Source organism: Salvia miltiorrhiza, chromosome 8, assembly GCF_028751815.1.
Source record: "Salvia miltiorrhiza cultivar Shanhuang (shh) chromosome 8, IMPLAD_Smil_shh, whole genome shotgun sequence".
In the NCBI taxonomy this organism is placed as follows: domain Eukaryota; kingdom Viridiplantae; phylum Streptophyta; class Magnoliopsida; order Lamiales; family Lamiaceae; genus Salvia; species Salvia miltiorrhiza.
The window spans coordinates 56,557,453-56,575,951 of NC_080394.1; the positions used below are offsets into that span (position 1 = coordinate 56,557,453).

An 18,499-nucleotide genomic window follows, 5' to 3' on the forward strand; every position below is an offset into this window, starting at 1 on the left:
TCTTGAATTCAAAACCAACTCGATGAATTCACAACTTAATATTCTGAATTCACAACTTAACATTCTTGAATTCACAACGAGATCTATGAATTCACAATCAAAATAAACTCTAGTTTTAATTGTGAATTCAAACTTTAAAAACCTCAAATTCACAACTACTTGAATTCACAACAAAATTAAATTCTGGTTGTGAATTAAATTTTAATTGTAAATTCGACTGGTTGTTAATTCACAACCAAAAAATTCTGATTGTGAATTAAATTTTAGGGTTTAGGGTTTAGGGTTCACAACTAGGGTTTACGGTTTTAGTTCAATTCAGTTGTGAATTTACTGTTTCAGTTCAGTTGTGAATTCACAATCGTAATAATTCACAATTAGGGTTTACGGTTTCAGTTCAGTTCAGCTGTGAATTTACTGTTTCAGTTCAGTTGTGAATTCACAAGCATAATAATTCACAACTAGGGTTTAGGTTTAGGTTTAGGATTTAGGATTTAGGGTTTAGGGTTTCAGTTCAGTTCAATTGTGAATTTACAGATTAAGTTCATTTGTAAATTTACTGTTTCAGTTCAGTTGTGAATTCACAATCGTAATAATTCACAACTAGGGTTTATGTTTAGGGTTTCAGTTCAGTTCAGTTGTGAATTTACTGTTTCAGTTCAGTTGTGAATTCACAATTGTAATAATTCACAACTAGGGTTTAGTGTTTCAGTTCAGTTCAGTTGTGAATTCACAATCGTAATAATTCACAACTAGGGTTTAGGTTTAGGGTTTCAGTTCAGTTCAGTTGTGAATTTACTGATTAAGTTCATTTGTGAATTTACTGTTTCAGTTCAGTTGTGAATTCACAATCGTAATAATTCACAACTAGGGTTTAGGTTTAGGTTCAGTTCAGTTGTGAATTCACAATTGTAATAATTCACAACTAGGGTTTAGTGTTTCAGTTAAGTTCAGTTGTGAATTCACAATCGTAATAATTCACAACTAGGGTTTAGGGTTTAAGTTCAGTTCAGTTGTGAATTCAAAACTAAAAAAATCTGGTTGTGAATTAAATTTTGATTGTGAATTCGACTGGTTGTGAATTCACAAACAAAAAATTCTGGTTGTGAATTCACACTGATTGTGAATTGCGGGATTTTTTAAAGGGGTGATGTAAAGTGGACATTTTTTTAATTTTTAATGTGAAAAGTATTTTGGTAACAGTGGACATTTTTTAAGTTTTTTATTTTAGTGGACATTTTTTATTTTTACAATATGAAAGTGGCCATTTTAAAAATTCACTCAATTATTTTTCTAAATAATTTTATAACCAAATTGATAATTTTATTTAGCTGCCTCTGGATCATAGAGATAATCTAATGAAGGCTCCTTTTAATTTCTCAAATATTTGAACTTGAAGGCCCTCATATCCTACACTCCTGCTTCCTTCATTTTCATTGCCGAAATTTGAGCAAACTCACTGCATCTAATTGTTGCTGGTTCTGAAATAAATGCAAAAAACTTGTAATTTCCATGGCTCAGTTGTGATCTTTTAGCTACAAGATTGTAAGTGGAAGTTTTTTTTTTTTTAATTCTGCATCCAATCAAGCAAGCTTGGATGCACGGTCGATCTGCAGCAGGTAATTCAGGATATGGATGCTATGAGGTTCTTATTTATTTATAATTTATTTTAGTAAGGTATAGCCATTTAAAATCAGATTTATTATCGTTCCCCAACACTTGTTCCTCACAAATCTTTCATCCCCACAAAAATTCTTAAAACCATCGTTTCTTCCATGGTTCCATAAAACATTTCTTCTCTGTATCAAATACATTTTGTTTTATTAACCTGGCGGAAGAAAACCGTTGATACCAAATATAAAATCAAACACATAGCAAAATTGACAATTTCATTTCCTCTGCGAAAAATGAGAGACTTACAATAAAAATGGGAATTCTTGATGAAGAGTAACTAATCGTCGAGATAATCTAACGGCCGTTCATTAAGAAATCTCAAGTCCATCAGTGTGCGAATGTAGATCTTTGTTGTCTCACTCATAATTCGAACTTGAAGGCCCTCATTGTCACGACCGGCCTTAATTAGGGATAATTAAGTCGGGAAACCATGACTTTGTTAGTCAAAGGTGGCAGCTTTCTTTTTTGGCTGCCACCAACCACCTCTCACCAACCACCTCTCACCTACCACCTCCAAATCTTCCTATAAATAGAGAGCTCTTCTGCAGCATCCAACACACAACACAAAAACAACCATCAAAGCTTTTTGCTAGAGAGAGATAGAGAAAGAGAGAGAGAGAAAAATCTTGTGAGAGAAAACTTCAGTGTGGAAGTTATACACGAGTGATAAAAGTGAGTTGAGAGATAGCCTCTGCGTAGGCAGATACAAAATACAGTGTGGTATTTTTGTTGTACTCCTCCTTTTGAGATTCTCTAATATATTGGTGTGGGTCCGTGGACGTAGGCAGTTTGGCCGAACCACGTTAAAAATATCGGTGTCATTTATTTTTCTCGTTTCATATCGGTCGATATCCAAAATATTGCGTCACACTAGATCCCGGGCGGAATTAGTTGCGTCTAATTTCCCAACAACTGGTATCAGAGCCACGTTGGTGGCGAATTTTTTTTTTCTTGCGCTGGTACTATTCACGTGAATAGTGAATTCGTGAATAGTGAATTTTGCGAACAGTGTTTCGTGCGCAACGGTAATTATTCTTTTAAAATTCTTAGTATGCTCTGTGGTTGCAGTGTAAACTGAACCTCCACATCAGAAACGAATTTTTTGAGAAAATTATCGTGTTTTTTGATCGAGTGGGAGCAATGTCGACAGACGATAAAATTTCCAAAATGGAGAAATTCAATGGTGTGAATTTTGGATTTTGGAAAATGCAAATGGAGGATTACTTGTACCAGAAGGACCTGTATAAGCCCTTGAAGGAAAAGCCAGTGGATATGAAGGACGACGAGTGGGAGGTGCTTGATCGAAAAGCACTCGGCGCAATCAGACTGACCTTATCAAAGTCAGTCGCCTTCAACATAAAGCATGAGAAGACAACAGCGTCTCTCATGAAAGCTTTATCCAGCATGTACGAGCAGCCGTCTGTAGCAAATAAAGTTCATTTGATCAAGAAATTGTTCAATATGAAAATGACGGAGAGCGGAAGATTTGGAGAACATTTGAACGAGTTCAACGAAGTGACGGACCAACTTACCACGGTGGACATCGAATTCGATGATGAGGTCCGGGCTTTGTTAATTCTTGGGCAGTTACCTGAGAGCTGGAATGGCACAGTCACGGCCATTAGCAGCTCTGCCGGTAAGTCCAAAATGAAGTTCGATGATGTCGTGAGCATGATCTTAACCGAGGAGATCCGAAGGCAGTCAGATGTTGTCTCCACTTCAGGTGCCGCTTTAAATGCAGAAAGTAGAGGCAGAAACTCAAACAGAAGTCAAGGGCGTGGACGGAGCAAGTCAAGGAATGGCAGGCAGAGCTCCAAGATCCACAAGAATTCCAACAAATCAAAGTCTGTTGAATGTTGGAACTGTGGTCAGGTCGGACACTACAGAACGCAGTGTAAAGTACCTTCAAAGGGAAACGAGACAAAGACCGAAGCCAATGTTGTGGCTGAAGAAGAAGGCGATGCCTTGATATGTTCCATGGAGAAAAGGGCCGAGTATTGGGTCATAGACTCTGGAGCATCTTTCCATGCCACCTCGAATCGAAATTCCTTCATAAATTACATGTCGGGAAATTTCGGAGAAGTATATCTCGGAGATGATCACCCATGCAGCGTGGTGGGCATAGGAGAAGTACAGATCAAACTCAATGGATCTGTATGGAAATTGAAGGACGTGAGACACATTCCAGAGTTGAGGAAGAACTTGATCTCCGTCAAGCAATTGTCAAGAGAAGGATGTGATACACACTTCTCAGGTGATTATTGGAAAATCACTAAGGGCGCAATGATTCTTGCACGTGGCAAGGATACTGGAAGCCTATACACAACGATGAATGCGTGTGTGACAATTGCAGTTGCTAGCAAGAAGAATGCAAATTTGTGGCACCAAAGACTTGGGCACATGAGCCAGAAAGGGCTCAAGTATATGCATTCGAAAGGGAAACTACCAGAGCTTCAGTCTGTTGATATAGACTTTTGCGAAAGTTGTATCTACGGGAAGCAGAAGAGGGTGAGTTTCAATACCAGTGGTAGAACTCCGAAGCAAGTAAAGCTTGAGTTAGTCCACACAGATGTTTGGGGCCCAGCAGCAGTTTCATCCAATGGCGGAAAGTCTTACTTTGTGACTTTCATCGATGACCACTCAAGAAAGGTGTGGGTTTACTTCTTGAGACACAAGTCAGAGGTGTTCGAGGCGTTCAAGAAGTGGAAGGCCATGGTGGAAAATGAAACTAGCTTACGGATAAAGAAGTTGAGATCCGATAATGGTGGAGAATACGAAGATATGGCGTTCAAGAAATTTTGTTACCAGGATGGCATCAAGTTAGAAAGGACGTTGCCAGGGACACCACAACAAAATGGAGTTGCAGAACGCATGAACCGGACGTTGACAGAAAGAGCTAGGAGCATGAGGATACATGCAGGACTGCCAACACAATTTTGGGCAGAAGCTGTCAACACAGCGGCATATCTCGTTAACCATGGGCCATCTGTACCATTGGAGTACAGAATACCTGAGGAAGTTTGGAGCGGCAAAGAAATTAAACTTTCTCACTTGAAAGTATTTGGTTGTGTCGCGTATGTACACGTTAGTGATAATGCCAGGAGTAAGCTCGACTCCAAATCACTAAAATGTACTTTCATTGGATATGGTGGAGATGAGTTCGGGTACCGTTTTTGGGATGACAAAAACAGGAAGGTCATTCGAAGCAGGAATGTCATATTCAATGAAAATGTGATGTACAAGGACAGGAATGCAGTGCAGTCCACCGACACAACAAGTGACGATCCAACATACGTTGATCCAGATGATACTGCAGAGTGCAGTACATCAAAGCAAACAGATGAAGGTTTGCAGACGGAGGAGCCCAACTCTGAGGCTGATCCACCACAGTCTCCAGTTCCAGCTCCAACTCCTATACCCAGGAGGTCATCTCGACCTCATGTTCCAAACAGGAAGTACATGAATCAAATGTTACTGACCGATGCTGGTGAACCTGAATTCTATGAAGAAGCATGTCAAGTCGGAGATTCTGTCAAGTGGGAGCTTGCAATGAAAGAAGAGATAAAATCTCTTATCTCTAATATGACGTGGGAACTAGTTGAGTTGCCCAAAGGAAAGAAAGCTCTACACAACAAATGGGTGTACAGAATCAAAGAAGAGCATGATGGTTCAAAGCGATATAAGGCAAGATTGGTAGTCAAAGGTTTCCAACAGGAAGAAGGAATTGACTACACAGATATCTTTGCTCCGGTTGTAAAGTTGACAACAATCCGATCGGTCCTGAGTATTGTTGCAACGGAGGACTTGCATCTAGAGCAGTTAGATGTGAAAATTGCTTTCCTCAATGGTGACTTAGAGGAGGAAATATACATGCAACAACCAGATGGATTCTCTGTCAAAGGAAAGGAGAAGCTGGTGTGCAAGTTGAAAAAGAGCCTGTATGGCTTGAAGCAAGCTCCGAAGCAATGGTACAAGAAGTTTGATGGATTCATGCAGAAAAATGGCTACATGAAGTGCAATGCTGACCATTGTTGTTACTTCAAGAGGTTCGAGTCCAGCTATATCATCTTGCTACTTTATGTTGATGACATGTTAGTAGCCGGCTCAGACTTGAACGAAATCAAGAAGTTGAAAAGACAGCTTTCAGCGGAGTTCGAGATGAAGGACTTAGGAGAAGCAAAGCAAATTCTTGGGATGAGAATTTACAGAGACAAGCAAAAAGGTGTTTTGCAGTTGTCTCAGGCCAACTACGTCAATCGAATCTTGCAAAGATTCAACATGAGCAGTGCTAAGCCGGTTAGCTCAGCATTAGCTAACCATTTCCGCCTATCCAAAGAGCACTCTCCAAAGACTAAGGAGGAAAGAGACTTCATGGCTAAAATTCCTTACGCCTCAGCCATTGGAAGTCTGATGTATGCCATGGTCTGTACTAGACCAGATATCGCTCATGCAGTGGGAGTTGTGAGCAGATTTATGGCAAATCCAGGAAAGCAGCATTGGGAAGCAGTAAAGTGGATATTGAGATATCTACGTGGATCTACTGATAGATGCTTATGCTTTCGACGAGGTGATGTAGCACTACAAGGTTTTGTAGATGCAAATTTTGCCGGTGAAGTAGATCGCAGGAGAAGCACTACCGGTTATGTCTTTACTGTTGGCACGACTGCTGTTAGTTGGATCTCGCAGATACAAAAGATTGTTGCTTTATCCACTACAGAAGCAGAGTACGTGGCAATCACCGAGGCTAGCAAAGAAATGATCTGGTTACAAAGGTTGTTGGCAGAATTGGGTTTTGATCAGACGAAGAATGTCTTGCACAGCGATAGTCAGAGTGCGATACATCTGGCAAAGAATTCAGCATTTCATTCTAGAACGAAACATATTGGACTTCGTTATCATTTCATCAGATCTCTGTTGGAGGATGAGGTGTTAATACTTGAAAAGATCCAAGGAGCTCAAAATCCAGCCGACATGCTTACAAAGGCAGTAACCATTGATAAATTGAAGTTGTGCTCAGCTTCAATTGGTTTGCTAGAATGACAAAGACAGAAAGGCTGCTGCGTTGATTGAGGTGTGAAGACAGATTGAAATCAGTCTTCAAGTGGGAGATTGTTAGTCAAAGGTGGCAGCTTTCTTTTTTGGCTGCCACCAACCACCTCTCACCAACCACCTCTCACCTACCACCTCCAAATCTTCCTATAAATAGAGAGCTCTTCTGCAGCATCCAACACACAACACAAAAACAACCATCAAAGCTTTTTGCTAGAGAGAGATAGAGAAAGAGAGAGAGAGAGAGAAAAATCTTGTGAGAGAAAACTTCAGTGTGGAAGTTATACACGAGTGATAAAAGTGAGTTGAGAGATAGCCTCTGCGTAGGCAGATACAAAATACAGTGTGGTATTTTTGTTGTACTCCTCCTTTTGAGATTCTCTAATATATTGGTGTGGGTCCGTGGACGTAGGCAGTTTGGCCGAACCACGTTAAAAATATCGGTGTCATTTATTTTTCTCGTTTCATATCGGTCGATATCCAAAATATTGCGTCACACTAGATCCCGGGCGGAATTAGTTGCGTCTAATTTCCCAACAGACTGGGGAAGGGAAATTACGAAGCGGGTTTAGAAAGGGGTGCATAAAAGAATACTCAAAGAGCTTGGATACGCGTGAAATATTCCTTAAAAAGGAAAAAAGGCATAGTTCGCATAAAAAGGGTACTCAAAGAACTTGTATACGCGTTATATTCCTTAAAAAGGAAAAAGGCATCGTTAGGGGCTTGGCTAAAACATTATCAGAGTTTGCAACGGAAGGCGTAACTGAAATAATCAGTGTTTACAGCGGAATGCATAACTGTGATACATGTATGAAGACATGTATCCTTTCTGAGCCTACTTTAAGTTCGACAAAAACTCCACTCAGCAACAACACTTCATCGCCCATCACAGCTCAATCTGCACAAACATAAACATCGAAAGGCTAAGTACAAGAGTACTTAGTGGGCAGTTGCCAAGCATATAACATAACATCATTAACAATTTCACAATATCGCATAAGAGGCATGAGTTTCTTTCATATCCTTTGCTCATTAAACATTTCCAAATTCATAAATAGCATAAGGGCATTCTTCATCATCAATCTTCATTAACAAACATCGTGTCGTGGAGAAGGCCTTCCCCAACGAACACGGGCATCGCACCGTGAGGGGGAGCCTCCCTCAACGGTCACGGCATCGTACTATTGAGGGAGGCCTCCCCCAATAGACGCTGTAACACTGGCATACTGGCATCGCACCGCGAGAGAGGCCTCTCTCAGCGGACATGGGCATCGCGCCGTGAGGAAGGCCCTCCTCAACGGACATGGCATCGTACTGTTGAGGGAGGCCTCCCCCAACAGACGCAAGCATCAATCACAGGCATAAACTTATTAGCGTAAAGCATTCAAGCGTAAACACTTAAGTCGTAACAGCATAGCGTAAATCATTTAGCGTGAAGCATAAAAAGCTTAACTCATTTAAGCGTAATAAAGCATACCGCACTTAAAGATCCAATTTGCATTTTAAAGCATAACACTTGCATAGCATTTTATTTACGCGTAAGAAATTGCCCACCTGATAGCAAAGTTTTGCTAAGGTACTCTAACTCCTTGTGTAGTTCTTACTCTCGCGTTTGACCTTAATCACGAGAATATAAAATAAGACATTGCCTCGAGGAAAATTCTTAATTAATGAGAAAGCGTAATTTAACTATGCATGAATCTGGTATGCATGAACTAATACTCTGAGCGATAATCGGGAATTCTACTATTAATCCTCGTTAATAGATTTAGCTAATTCTCGTCTAGCGCGGTCGAATAAAACTGTGATTCTTCCTTCCTCATCGGAATATTCTAGTCGTGAAATAAACCTCGCATTTGTACTTGATTGAAAAAGGACTAACTCGGCTTTAAACGAGGTGTGACCTTGTAGAAATTATCGGGCTTTTCGATAGAAGCATCATTACTAGCGTAACCTCAAATAATTAATAGGCTCAAAAGAGAGTAGCCAATTAATTAAATAAACCAGTGGCTTAAATGAAATAAACAATAATGGCTTGCTTTAAAGTCGGAAGTCCAAAAACATTAATTAATAAACTGGGCGGCTCATTACTGATAAATAATTGGGCTCCATCAAAAATTGATACTGCTAGGCTTAGCTCAAAGGAGTAACTTCAGCTCAAGCTTTAAAAGAATTAAAGCCCAACTTAAAAAGTCTTCGACCCAAAACAATTAAAATAGGGGTCCAAATAATAATTAATGTGGACTGAAAAGAATTAATCTTAGCCCAAAAAGGCAATTTAATCGGCCAAAATGATGAATTAAACTGGCCCAACGAAATATAAATGGGACTAGAATAATAGCCCATCATAAAATATGCATCAGCCCAACTCCTTAATTAAATCGAGCCCAATAGAATTAATGAGAAGGGCCAATTAAATAAAAGACTGGCCCAATTCGAATTTAACTGTGAAAGCCCAAGCAATTAAAATCAAGCCCGAACTTAAAAGTCTTTGGCCCACAACAATTAAAAGGTGAGGCCCAAATAGAAAAGCCCAAACTTAATTAAAATAAAAGCCCAATCCTTCTCTCTCAACTCTCGGTCCTCTCTCTTCAAGGAGCCGCTCTCTCTCTCTTTCTTCTCTCAAAATTGTCGGCCATGTTCTCTTTCTCTCTCTCTCGCTCAAAACAGACGCACGCTTCGGTTCTCTCTCTCCCGATCCGTCTCCAGCCGAGGCGGGCGCCGCCGCCGCTGCCGGCGCGGTCGTGCCTGGCAGAGGGCGGCACACCTTGCCGTCTCACTCTCCTCTCTCTCTCAAGGAGCTGCTCGCCCCTTCCTCTCCAGCCTGCTCGCTCGGCGCTCGATCAGCCCTCCTTCTCCGGCCGCCTTCTCCGGTCAGCGTCGACTGCCGACGCGTCGAACCCCGGCGACGTCCTCTATCTCTCTCCGCGCAGAACTCAGTCGATCCCTATCTCTGGAATCAGCGCCGCGGTCACATCCTCGTCTGAATCCGGCGACTCAAACGGCGTCGGTCGTCGTCTGGGAGCAGCGTCGTCGGCCGCTGCTGTTGGCAGCAAGTGCCCGACAGCCGCCTCTCCCGGAGCCGCCGTCGCCGTGAGTCGCAGAGTTCCGACAGCCGCCTCTACCTTCTCCCTCTCGTTCTCAGATCCGAAGACCCACTTCTTTTCTCCAACAGTGGAACCCAATCGAGCCATAAGATCTGGAACTCAAGGCCGCTGTTTCTTCGTTCGAAAACCGGCGATTGAGTCGGCGTTCTTTCATCCGGCAGTTGGGGTTCGCCGTTGCCTTGGGCAACCGCTGCTCGGCTCGGTACCGGTCAAGGCAGTCAGCCTTCCCTCCTCGCCCCGACGTCAACAGAGGCCCCGTCGTCGCCACCAGTGGAGGCCGGCGAGTTTAGTCCTAGTCACGATTATCGTTGTCTTCAAATTCAGAGCAGGGCAGTCGCCCATTCCTTTCTAAAGCTAAGTTATACTCACCCCTATTTTGATCGGTTCTTAGCGTGAATTAGGCAAGGATAATGTGTAATCTCTTCTTTGCTTTGCATAAACTCATATGCTTGTTTAGACTACATATTAACTGCTACTTGTTCATGAAAGCGTAATTGGGTGCTTAATAAGTTCAAGATGCTTATATGCTCAACTATATGAATTCTGAATTCTAAGACTGAAGCATGCTTGATGGTGTGAATCATGGGGTGAATTTGAATAAATGAGTTTAGTATTTACCTGCAAATATTTGGTGTTGGTGGCTGCTGTTATTGATATTGAATCAGTGGATAAATACACTGAAATATAAAGATTGTTTCTCAAACGATGCAGGTTGAGCTTAGGAAGAAATGGAAGGAGTTTGGCCGAAGCTCCATGCTGGTAATCATGACTTAGCAATCTGGGCTCGGTAGTGCCCATTCTGACCGCATTTCTTCCGTTTCCGTTCTACTGACCTTCCTTCCTTCACAACTTCGTTTTTCCCCCGGACAGACCTGTACTGACACAAATAAAGAGAAAAAATAGGGCCAAATGGCCCAAAAGTCGAAGACGCATCAGTGATAGGGGGATTTCACCGGATGTCGTGACATATAATTCAATAATTGAGGGCTTATGCAAGATGAGAAGAGTGGATGAGGCTCAAGACATTTTAAGGAAGATGATAGCTAATAAGGTCTGCCCAAATGTGTGGACGTATAATATCTTTGTGGATGCTTGGTGCAAAGATGGAAAAGTGGAAGAGGCCGAGTATACATTGGTAAAAATGAAGGAGATTGATGTTCAACCCAACATTGTCACTTATACTGCATTGATCAATGGATATTGTTTACAAGGAAAAATGGAGGAAGCCGGACGCATTTTCCAATTGGCAGTAAATTCTGGAATCAAGCCCGATATCATAAGCTACTGTAGCCTGATGAATGGGTATTGCAAAATCGGGCGAGTCGATGAAGTTTCACGTCTTTTTACCAAAATTGGCACTGAAGGGTTAGAGCGCAATGTTGTTTGTTATGGAACAATGCTAGAGGCGCTATTTCGTGAAGGCAGATGTGAGGATGGCTTGAATTTGTTCAAAGAGATGCAAGCTCTAGGATTGTCTCCTGATGTGAAGACTTACAATATCTTGTTGGATGGTCTGTGTAGTGCTCATCGTATCACTGAAGCATTTTCCATATTGCACACTATGGAAGGTAAAGGCATCGTTCCAGACATAGTAACATTCAATATTCTCATTGAGGGATTGTGCAACGACAACAAAGTCAGAGAAGCAAAAGATCTATTTGACAAGCTTCCATCCAAAGGTTTGCAGCCTCACGTCATAACTTATACAATCCTTATCGGTGCACTTTGTGAGGAAGGGCAGATAGAGGAGGCTAAGGATTTGATGATGCAAATGGTAAGCAACGGTTGCTTGCCTAATAGTGTAACATACAATGTTTTTGTTCGAGGTCTTCTCAAAATGAACAAGATGCTTGATGCAATGCCACTTTTGGAAGAGATGGATTCAAGGGGATTTACACTTGACAAAACTGCATATTCGATGTTGATTGAACATGTTAAAATGGAAGGTAGAAATAGTGTTCTGGTTGATAAGGTTAAGAAACTTTTACCGAAGGACTTCTATTCTAGTTAGGTTTTATGTTGTGTTTGTCGGTTAAGAATTATTGCAATAGAGCTTAAGGGGAAAGTACATTTGCTTATTTGTTTATTTAATCTTTATGTTATGATGATTTAAAATGTTTCAATTTTGTAGTTGTGATGTTGTTTATTTAATCTCTATGTTTTCTACATATAATAAAGTGCCTCTCTCTCTCTCTCTCTCTCTCTCTCTCTCTCTCTCTCTCTCACCTATGACACACACATTTGTAGTAGTAGGCAATGACACTGTTGGTGGCACTGTTGAGAAAAAAAGAAACACAGAAAAAGCATCACCTTGAACAAGAACTGCCGCAAGAAACAGTATGAATAAGAACAAGTGATGGAAGGGATGTCAATGGGAGAGAGAGAGAGAGAGAGGTTACTGCTGAGCTCTATCTGTGTATTAATTGTTTTTCACTTGTCAATAGTTTTTAACTGCCTCCTGTTTGGGAAGCACGACACAGATTCTAAAGGATAAGGGCAATGTTCCTGTTTGAGGCAACACTGACCCCACCAATCGAAGGCTATAGCGAGAAGATCAACGAGGCAGCGCAGAAGAGTGTTGAAGGGAATAAGCGCAGATGATAAGAGGTTAGAATGCTATTTCATAATTCTTTCACAATCAAATGCTATCATTCATGTTTCAAGTGTTGGGAAGGGGAGTATTTACTTTGGGTGATAGCTTACATAGATAACAATAATATAGGCTAATCCACTGCATACAGTTTGATGGATTGAATAATTTTGAGCTTGTTTGAACATCCAATTCTTCAAATTCGCAATCATGTATTGTGAATCTCTTCCGTCACCCATAGTAAACGCCCTCTTAAAGAACAATCGTAATCCCATTAGAGTTTTAACTACATAAATTTTGACTTTTAATTGCTGAAGAAAATCTACTGTAGCTTAATAAACCTAATGTTGCAGTATGCAGTATTCCAAAAGATCTTCTGCACCAAAAATCACAACCTTTACACCAAATTGCAAATTCCCTATGTTTTGTGCAGATGACTACGGGCCTTCCAACGATAGGGAGCTAGTTGTCTCTCGCTATAAACCTTGTTGTGTTCTTGTAGTCGAGCATAAAAGAGCTGGTGGGAGACATCGAAGAATTAAAGAAGAAGATCACTGGTACGGAGCAGAATTCCTCGAAGAAATCTGCCTGCGTGTTTCCTCGTCTCAACCTTAGATAGACTGTTTTGTGTATTCTGCAGAAGATGCAACTAGTGTGTGTGATGTAGAGTAGGCCCTTGTGTATTTTGCCTTTGTTTCGACACATGCAAATAATGTTCCATTAATTCTCATTAAACAGCTTTGCTTGTTGATTTTTGCTTATATTCCCTCCGTCCACTAATTGTTGGCCTAGGAGGCAAAACACGAGTTTTAAGAAAAAATGTATTTTTATTAGTTAAGTGGAGAAAGGGACCCACAATTCATTAAAGTCAATGCAATTAGTATATTCAATAATTTTTTAATTTCTCTCTCTTCTACTAATGCTGCCGTCTTTTTAAAAAAAAGGGACCCACCATTTATAAATTAAAGACTGCAGTATCAGATAATTAAAAAAAACTTTAATTTCCATTTCACTATACTGAAAATTTATGGAAGGAAAGCCTCCAAATTTCGGCTCCCTCCAAATGCATGAATTAGTCACCTATTTAAACATAAAAGCACTATTCCAGCATCATTTACACTCCATTCGAAGGTTCAAAATACAACAATGGAGCTCATGTCTTCCAAAAAACACCTAACTATAGAAGAGCAAAATGCTATGGCTCATTGGCTTCTCGCAAATAGCACCAACGGGAAAACGAACGATGTAGCACAAAAGGAGGAAGCTGCTATGTTTGGTGTGTCGAGACGATCGGTGCGTCATTTCTGGAGCAAAACAAAACAGAAGATTCAGTCAGGTACACCAGTGATATTCACATCAGCTCACAAAGGTGTGATACACAAAGATATGAAAAAACTTGATGTTGAGAAGGTTAAGTCATTGTCCATTCTTGAGAGGTCTACAATTCGTAAAATGGCTGTCAAGCTTCAAGTTAGCAAGAGCTTACTCGGGCAGTGGATAAAAAGAAAGGAATTAAGACCACATACAAGTGCAATCAAACCACTCTTGACTGATGTAAACAAGATAGCAAGGATGAAGTATTGTTTAAGTAATGTTGTGTATGATGCAGCAATGTCAAGGTACAGTTATCAAAGCATGCATAACGTTGTTCATATAGACGAGAAATTGTTCTATATGACCAAGACATCGGATAGGTATTACATACTCCCTAAAAAAACAGACCCGTACAGAGCATGCAAGTCTAAACGTTTCATGACAAAGGTGATGTTTATGTGTGCTGTCACTAGGCCACAATTTTCAACAGATGGGCAGGAGCTATTTGATGGAAAGATTGGAATCTTTCCATTTACTACAGTCGAGGCAACCAAGAGAAAATCGAAAAACAGAGCAAAGGGTGTTTTAGAAGTGAAGCCAATTCAGTCAATAATCAAAGAGGTAATCAAAGAGTGCATTATTTCATCATATAGCTGCTGCCACATTATTTCAGATTATACCAGCAATTAAAGAGAAGTGGCCAAAATCATATCAACTTAAGCATATCATCATTCAACGGGATAATGCAAAACCACATTTCAATAAAGACGATCCAGATTTTATAACTGCTGCCAACAGTGATGGATTCAAGGTTGAGCTAGTTTGCCAACCAGCCAACTCACCTGACCTAAATGTCAATGACTTAGGTTTTTTTAGGGCTATACAATCACTGCAAGATGACAAGATGGCAAAAACTATTGAAGACCTACTGCAGAATGTGTTGATTTCTTTCCAAGAGCTTTCAGCAGTTACACTCAACAATGTCTTCTTGACATTGCAAAGGTGTTTAACTGAGATAATGCGAGTTCAAGGAAGCAATGACTACAAGATTCCACACATAAACAAATCAAGGCTCTTGAGGATGGGAATGCTGCCAGAATGCATAGAAGTGGATGAATGACTTATCAAAGACAGCCTAACTCATGCGATGCAGTTTAATGTGAATGCAGGCACAAATTATGACATTGGGGAGCTTATGCATCATTTTGGATTTGGCTAAGGGTTAGTATAGTTTTCTTGTTCTCATTTTGTGTGTGTTTACACTAGGAACAACTTAATAGGGTTGTTTATCATGTAAACATAGGGCTTTAGTCTCAGCCTTTATTTTGTACAAAATGAAGCATCATAGACCTTTTATTAAACCTCCAATTACTAGGGATTTCAATACCTAGTGGTGGCTTTGCTTAGATTTCATCACACATCACAGATCACAGAGAGGAAGAAAACCTCCAACAACTAGGGAATGAAGCCTTAGTGGTGGCTTTCATATAACCCTCAGTAAAACATATCATAGGGCAACAATGGAGCAAGTAAATCACAGACCGAGCAACAGAGGGACAATAAACCTCCAACAATAGCATCACATATACAGTAAGGAGCAACCACAGTATAGCAAATCACAGATCAAGCAACAACACCGTAACAAATCACAAATCCAGCAACACAGACATAGAGAAAACCTCCAACAACTAGGGAATGTAGCCCTAGAGGTGGCTTTTATCTAACCCTCAGTAAAACACATCATAGGGCAACAATAGACAGAGCAAATCACAGATCGAGCAACAATATCATAAGATAATCACAGATCGAGCAACAATATCATCAAAAAACACATTTGTGCATCAGAGAGTTAACACCTGATTAGGGGACATTGCATAAGCCCGGGAAGTAAATCAGCATGATTCTGATGAAGGCTGGAGACAGCCCATACTTCCAAGACCGCGACTCGACGTTACCCGGCGTCTCTACTCCGTCAACGGCGAGTCCACCGGTGCTCGATTCAACCTCTGATCGCGATTGGAGTTGTCCCGCAGTCGATTCGTCATTGGCGCGAGATCCGGCGTCTCTACGTCGTCAACAGCAAGATCCGACGTCTCTACTCTGTCAGCCGGCGTCGATTCGTCATTTTCGAGTGAAGCCAAGTTTGTTTCAGGTACAAACTCGCTGAAATCAGAAGAGGTTTCATAAACCTCCAACAAATCAGAGAGCGTATCGAAGGATAATGGGTAAGCAGGGAGCGTCGAGTGGATAGAGGGAGCGTCGAGAGTGAAATCGACACTAGGGAGTGTAGGGATGTGATTCCAATCGGACATTTTTTGCCCAAGGTGAAGAACGAGGCGGCTAGGGTTTGGAAGAATAAAGAACGAAGAACAGCAAGAATGAGGGAGAAGAATAGAGGCGGCTAGGGTTTTGATAGAGATGATTCTGATTTTAAGTGTAAATTTGTTTTAATGTAAGGTAGATAGCATTAATATAGTAGGTGGAATTAATTAGTGTAGGATTTAATTAGTTTAAATAAATTGTTTTATTAAAAGTGTGTTTGACTTGTAGTGTATTTAAATATGAATATAAACTTACCCAAAATAGATAGGACATAAATTGGTGGACGGACCAAAAAGGCAAGTAGGCTAACAATTAGTGGACGGAGGGAGTATTTGTTGAATCCTAAGTTGTTGGTGAACTCAGGGAATGTTTGACTAAGTTTATAAGCTTTTCAAAATATATATTTTACACAATTTATAAGCTCTTGAGAATTGTTTGACAAAATAAGTTGTACGTATAAAGTAATTCGACACTTAATTCACATCGTTTGTTACATAATTTGTTTGAGATCACCTAGTAAAAAGGATGTTTGAATCAATTGAAAAGAATAATTAATGTTTGATAAGTAAAAACAAACAAAGCAAATATGGAGTATTAAGTTACTCAAGTTCAACTCCCATTAAGTTGAAATGTTTGGTACAAACAAGTAAGCTTGTCGTAAGGAACGATGTCAATAATTATTTTTCACTATAATAATAATTACTTTGGATCTGTATAAACAAATACTAAAATAAAGAAAAAATAATAATCAAATAATTATTCAAGTAATCATTGTCGTAAGGAATGATGTAATTATTACATTTGTTCACGATAGTTGTTACTTTTATTTATGAAAATTTGTATTTTTAGTTATTTGATGAAGTACATATTATCATAATAAAAGTAATTATTGATATGCCCAAAGGTAACTTTTTAAAATTATTACATTTGTTGTAATTATTTTGTAATTAAAAGTACTTATTGTTGTAATAAAAAATAATTATTATTATTATGAAGAAATATAATGTTTTGAAACATTACATTTGTGAGAACAAATGTATACAATTTGTGGAAACAAATGTATACCTTATACTAATTAAAAGTAAATATTTCTATTTGAATTCATGATTTAGTATCCAGGGCCTTGCATGTGTTCAGGTTTTTAGGGTTTAGTGTTCATGATTTAGGGTTTAGTTTTCAAGTTTTTAGGGTTTAGTCATATGCTTATTAAAATAATATTCCTATTAGAGTTCGGGATTTAGTGTTCATAATTTAGGATTTAGTTTACAGGGTTTAGGGTTTAGAAAGTATAATATTTTATATTAAATGAAGGTAAATACTTATATTAACATAAGTCTACATTAATTTGTGCAAAGAAATGTATATCTTGGGCTTAATAAAAGTAAATATTCCCATTGGGGTTTAATATTCATTATTTAGGGTTTAGTATTCGATGTCGGGTTTACAAAATATTGAATGATAGGAAATACTTATATTGACATATATAAGTATACATTTGTGCTAACAAATGTATATCTTATGCTTAATAAAAGTAAATATTTTCATTAGGGTTTAGTATTCATTATTTAACCTCAAGGTTTAGGGTTTAGTATTCAAGTTTTAGGGTTTAGTATTTAGTATTTAGGGTTTAATATTTAGTGTTTAGGGTTTAGTATTGATTATTTAGAGTTCAGTATTCAGGATTTAGGTTGTAGAAAATATTGAATGATAAGAAATACTTATATTGACATAAGTATACATTTGTGCACACAAATGTATATCTTATGCTAAAAAAAAGTAAATATTTGCATTAGGGTTTAGTATTCAAGGTTTATGGTTTAGTATTCAGGGTTTAGGTTGTACAAAATATTTAATGAAAGGAGATACTTATTTATATTGATATAGGGTGTGATTCCATGGCAACCACTTACTTAGATGGAGAATAAAGATCATATCATGATCATTGGATCAATCTGAATCAAGGGGCAATATAATTACATGATATTAATTTTCGTGTAATTAAATATTGTTAAATTGCTTATATTTGGCCGTTGAAGGACACATAAGTAATACTCCATTTCAACGAATTTGGTATGTTCAGCAAATCCCATGAATTCCTCATTTTCTATTCTAGTGGGATTCAATCCGATAGGATGGATCAATATTGTAGGTTTCATTAGTATGTTCATTTTCTATTTCAACGAACATATCAATGAACACTAGTATGTTCATTTGTTTTTATACGAACATTAGTATGTTCATTTATTTTTATACGAACATATCGACGAACATTAGTATGTTCATTTATTTTTTATACGAACATATCATCTCGCTCTCACATACCCACATTCAGATCTCTCTCTCTCTCGAACTCAGCCACCACGGCCTTCCTCTATTCCCAGGGACATGATCTATTTCAATGAACATTAGTATGTTTATTTGTTTTTATACGAACATTAGTATGTTC

The 18,499-nt window shown here is 39.1% G+C and overlaps 2 protein-coding genes across 2 annotated transcripts; both read left to right on the forward strand.

Moving 5' to 3' along the window:
• The first annotated feature begins 10,409 nt into the window (after positions 1-10,409).
• On the forward strand, positions 10,410-11,961 carry LOC130998785 (pentatricopeptide repeat-containing protein At1g62930, chloroplastic-like). The gene is made up of 3 exons (XM_057924192.1): positions 10,410-10,414; positions 10,539-10,586; positions 10,749-11,961. Exons 1-3 carry the CDS (start codon positions 10,410-10,412, stop codon positions 11,836-11,838), a joined length of 1,143 nt encoding a protein of 380 aa, XP_057780175.1. The 3' UTR covers positions 11,839-11,961.
• A 1,602-nt stretch (positions 11,962-13,563) lies between these two features.
• Positions 13,564-14,851, forward strand: LOC130998786 (uncharacterized). Its single transcript, XM_057924193.1, has 3 exons — positions 13,564-14,111; positions 14,205-14,352; positions 14,405-14,851. Exons 1-3 carry the CDS (start codon positions 13,564-13,566, stop codon positions 14,849-14,851), a joined length of 1,143 nt encoding a protein of 380 aa, XP_057780176.1.
• Positions 14,852-18,499: the final 3,648 nt, after the last annotated feature.

Bases quoted from the DNA above. Each gene is read 5' to 3' on its own strand.
- LOC130998785 (XM_057924192.1), top strand. The intron at 10,587-10,748 runs GTAATCATGACT...ATGGCCCAAAAG, and splicing joins TTGGCCGAAGCTCCATGCTG to TCGAAGACGCATCAGTGATA.
- LOC130998786 (XM_057924193.1), top strand. From the start codon at position 13,564: ATGGAGCTCATGTCTTCCAAAAAACACCTAACTATAGAAGAGCAAAAT. The intron at 14,112-14,204 runs GTATTACATACT...TGCTGTCACTAG, and splicing joins ATGACCAAGACATCGGATAG to GCCACAATTTTCAACAGATG. The intron at 14,353-14,404 runs GTAATCAAAGAG...ACATTATTTCAG, and splicing joins TTCAGTCAATAATCAAAGAG to ATTATACCAGCAATTAAAGA.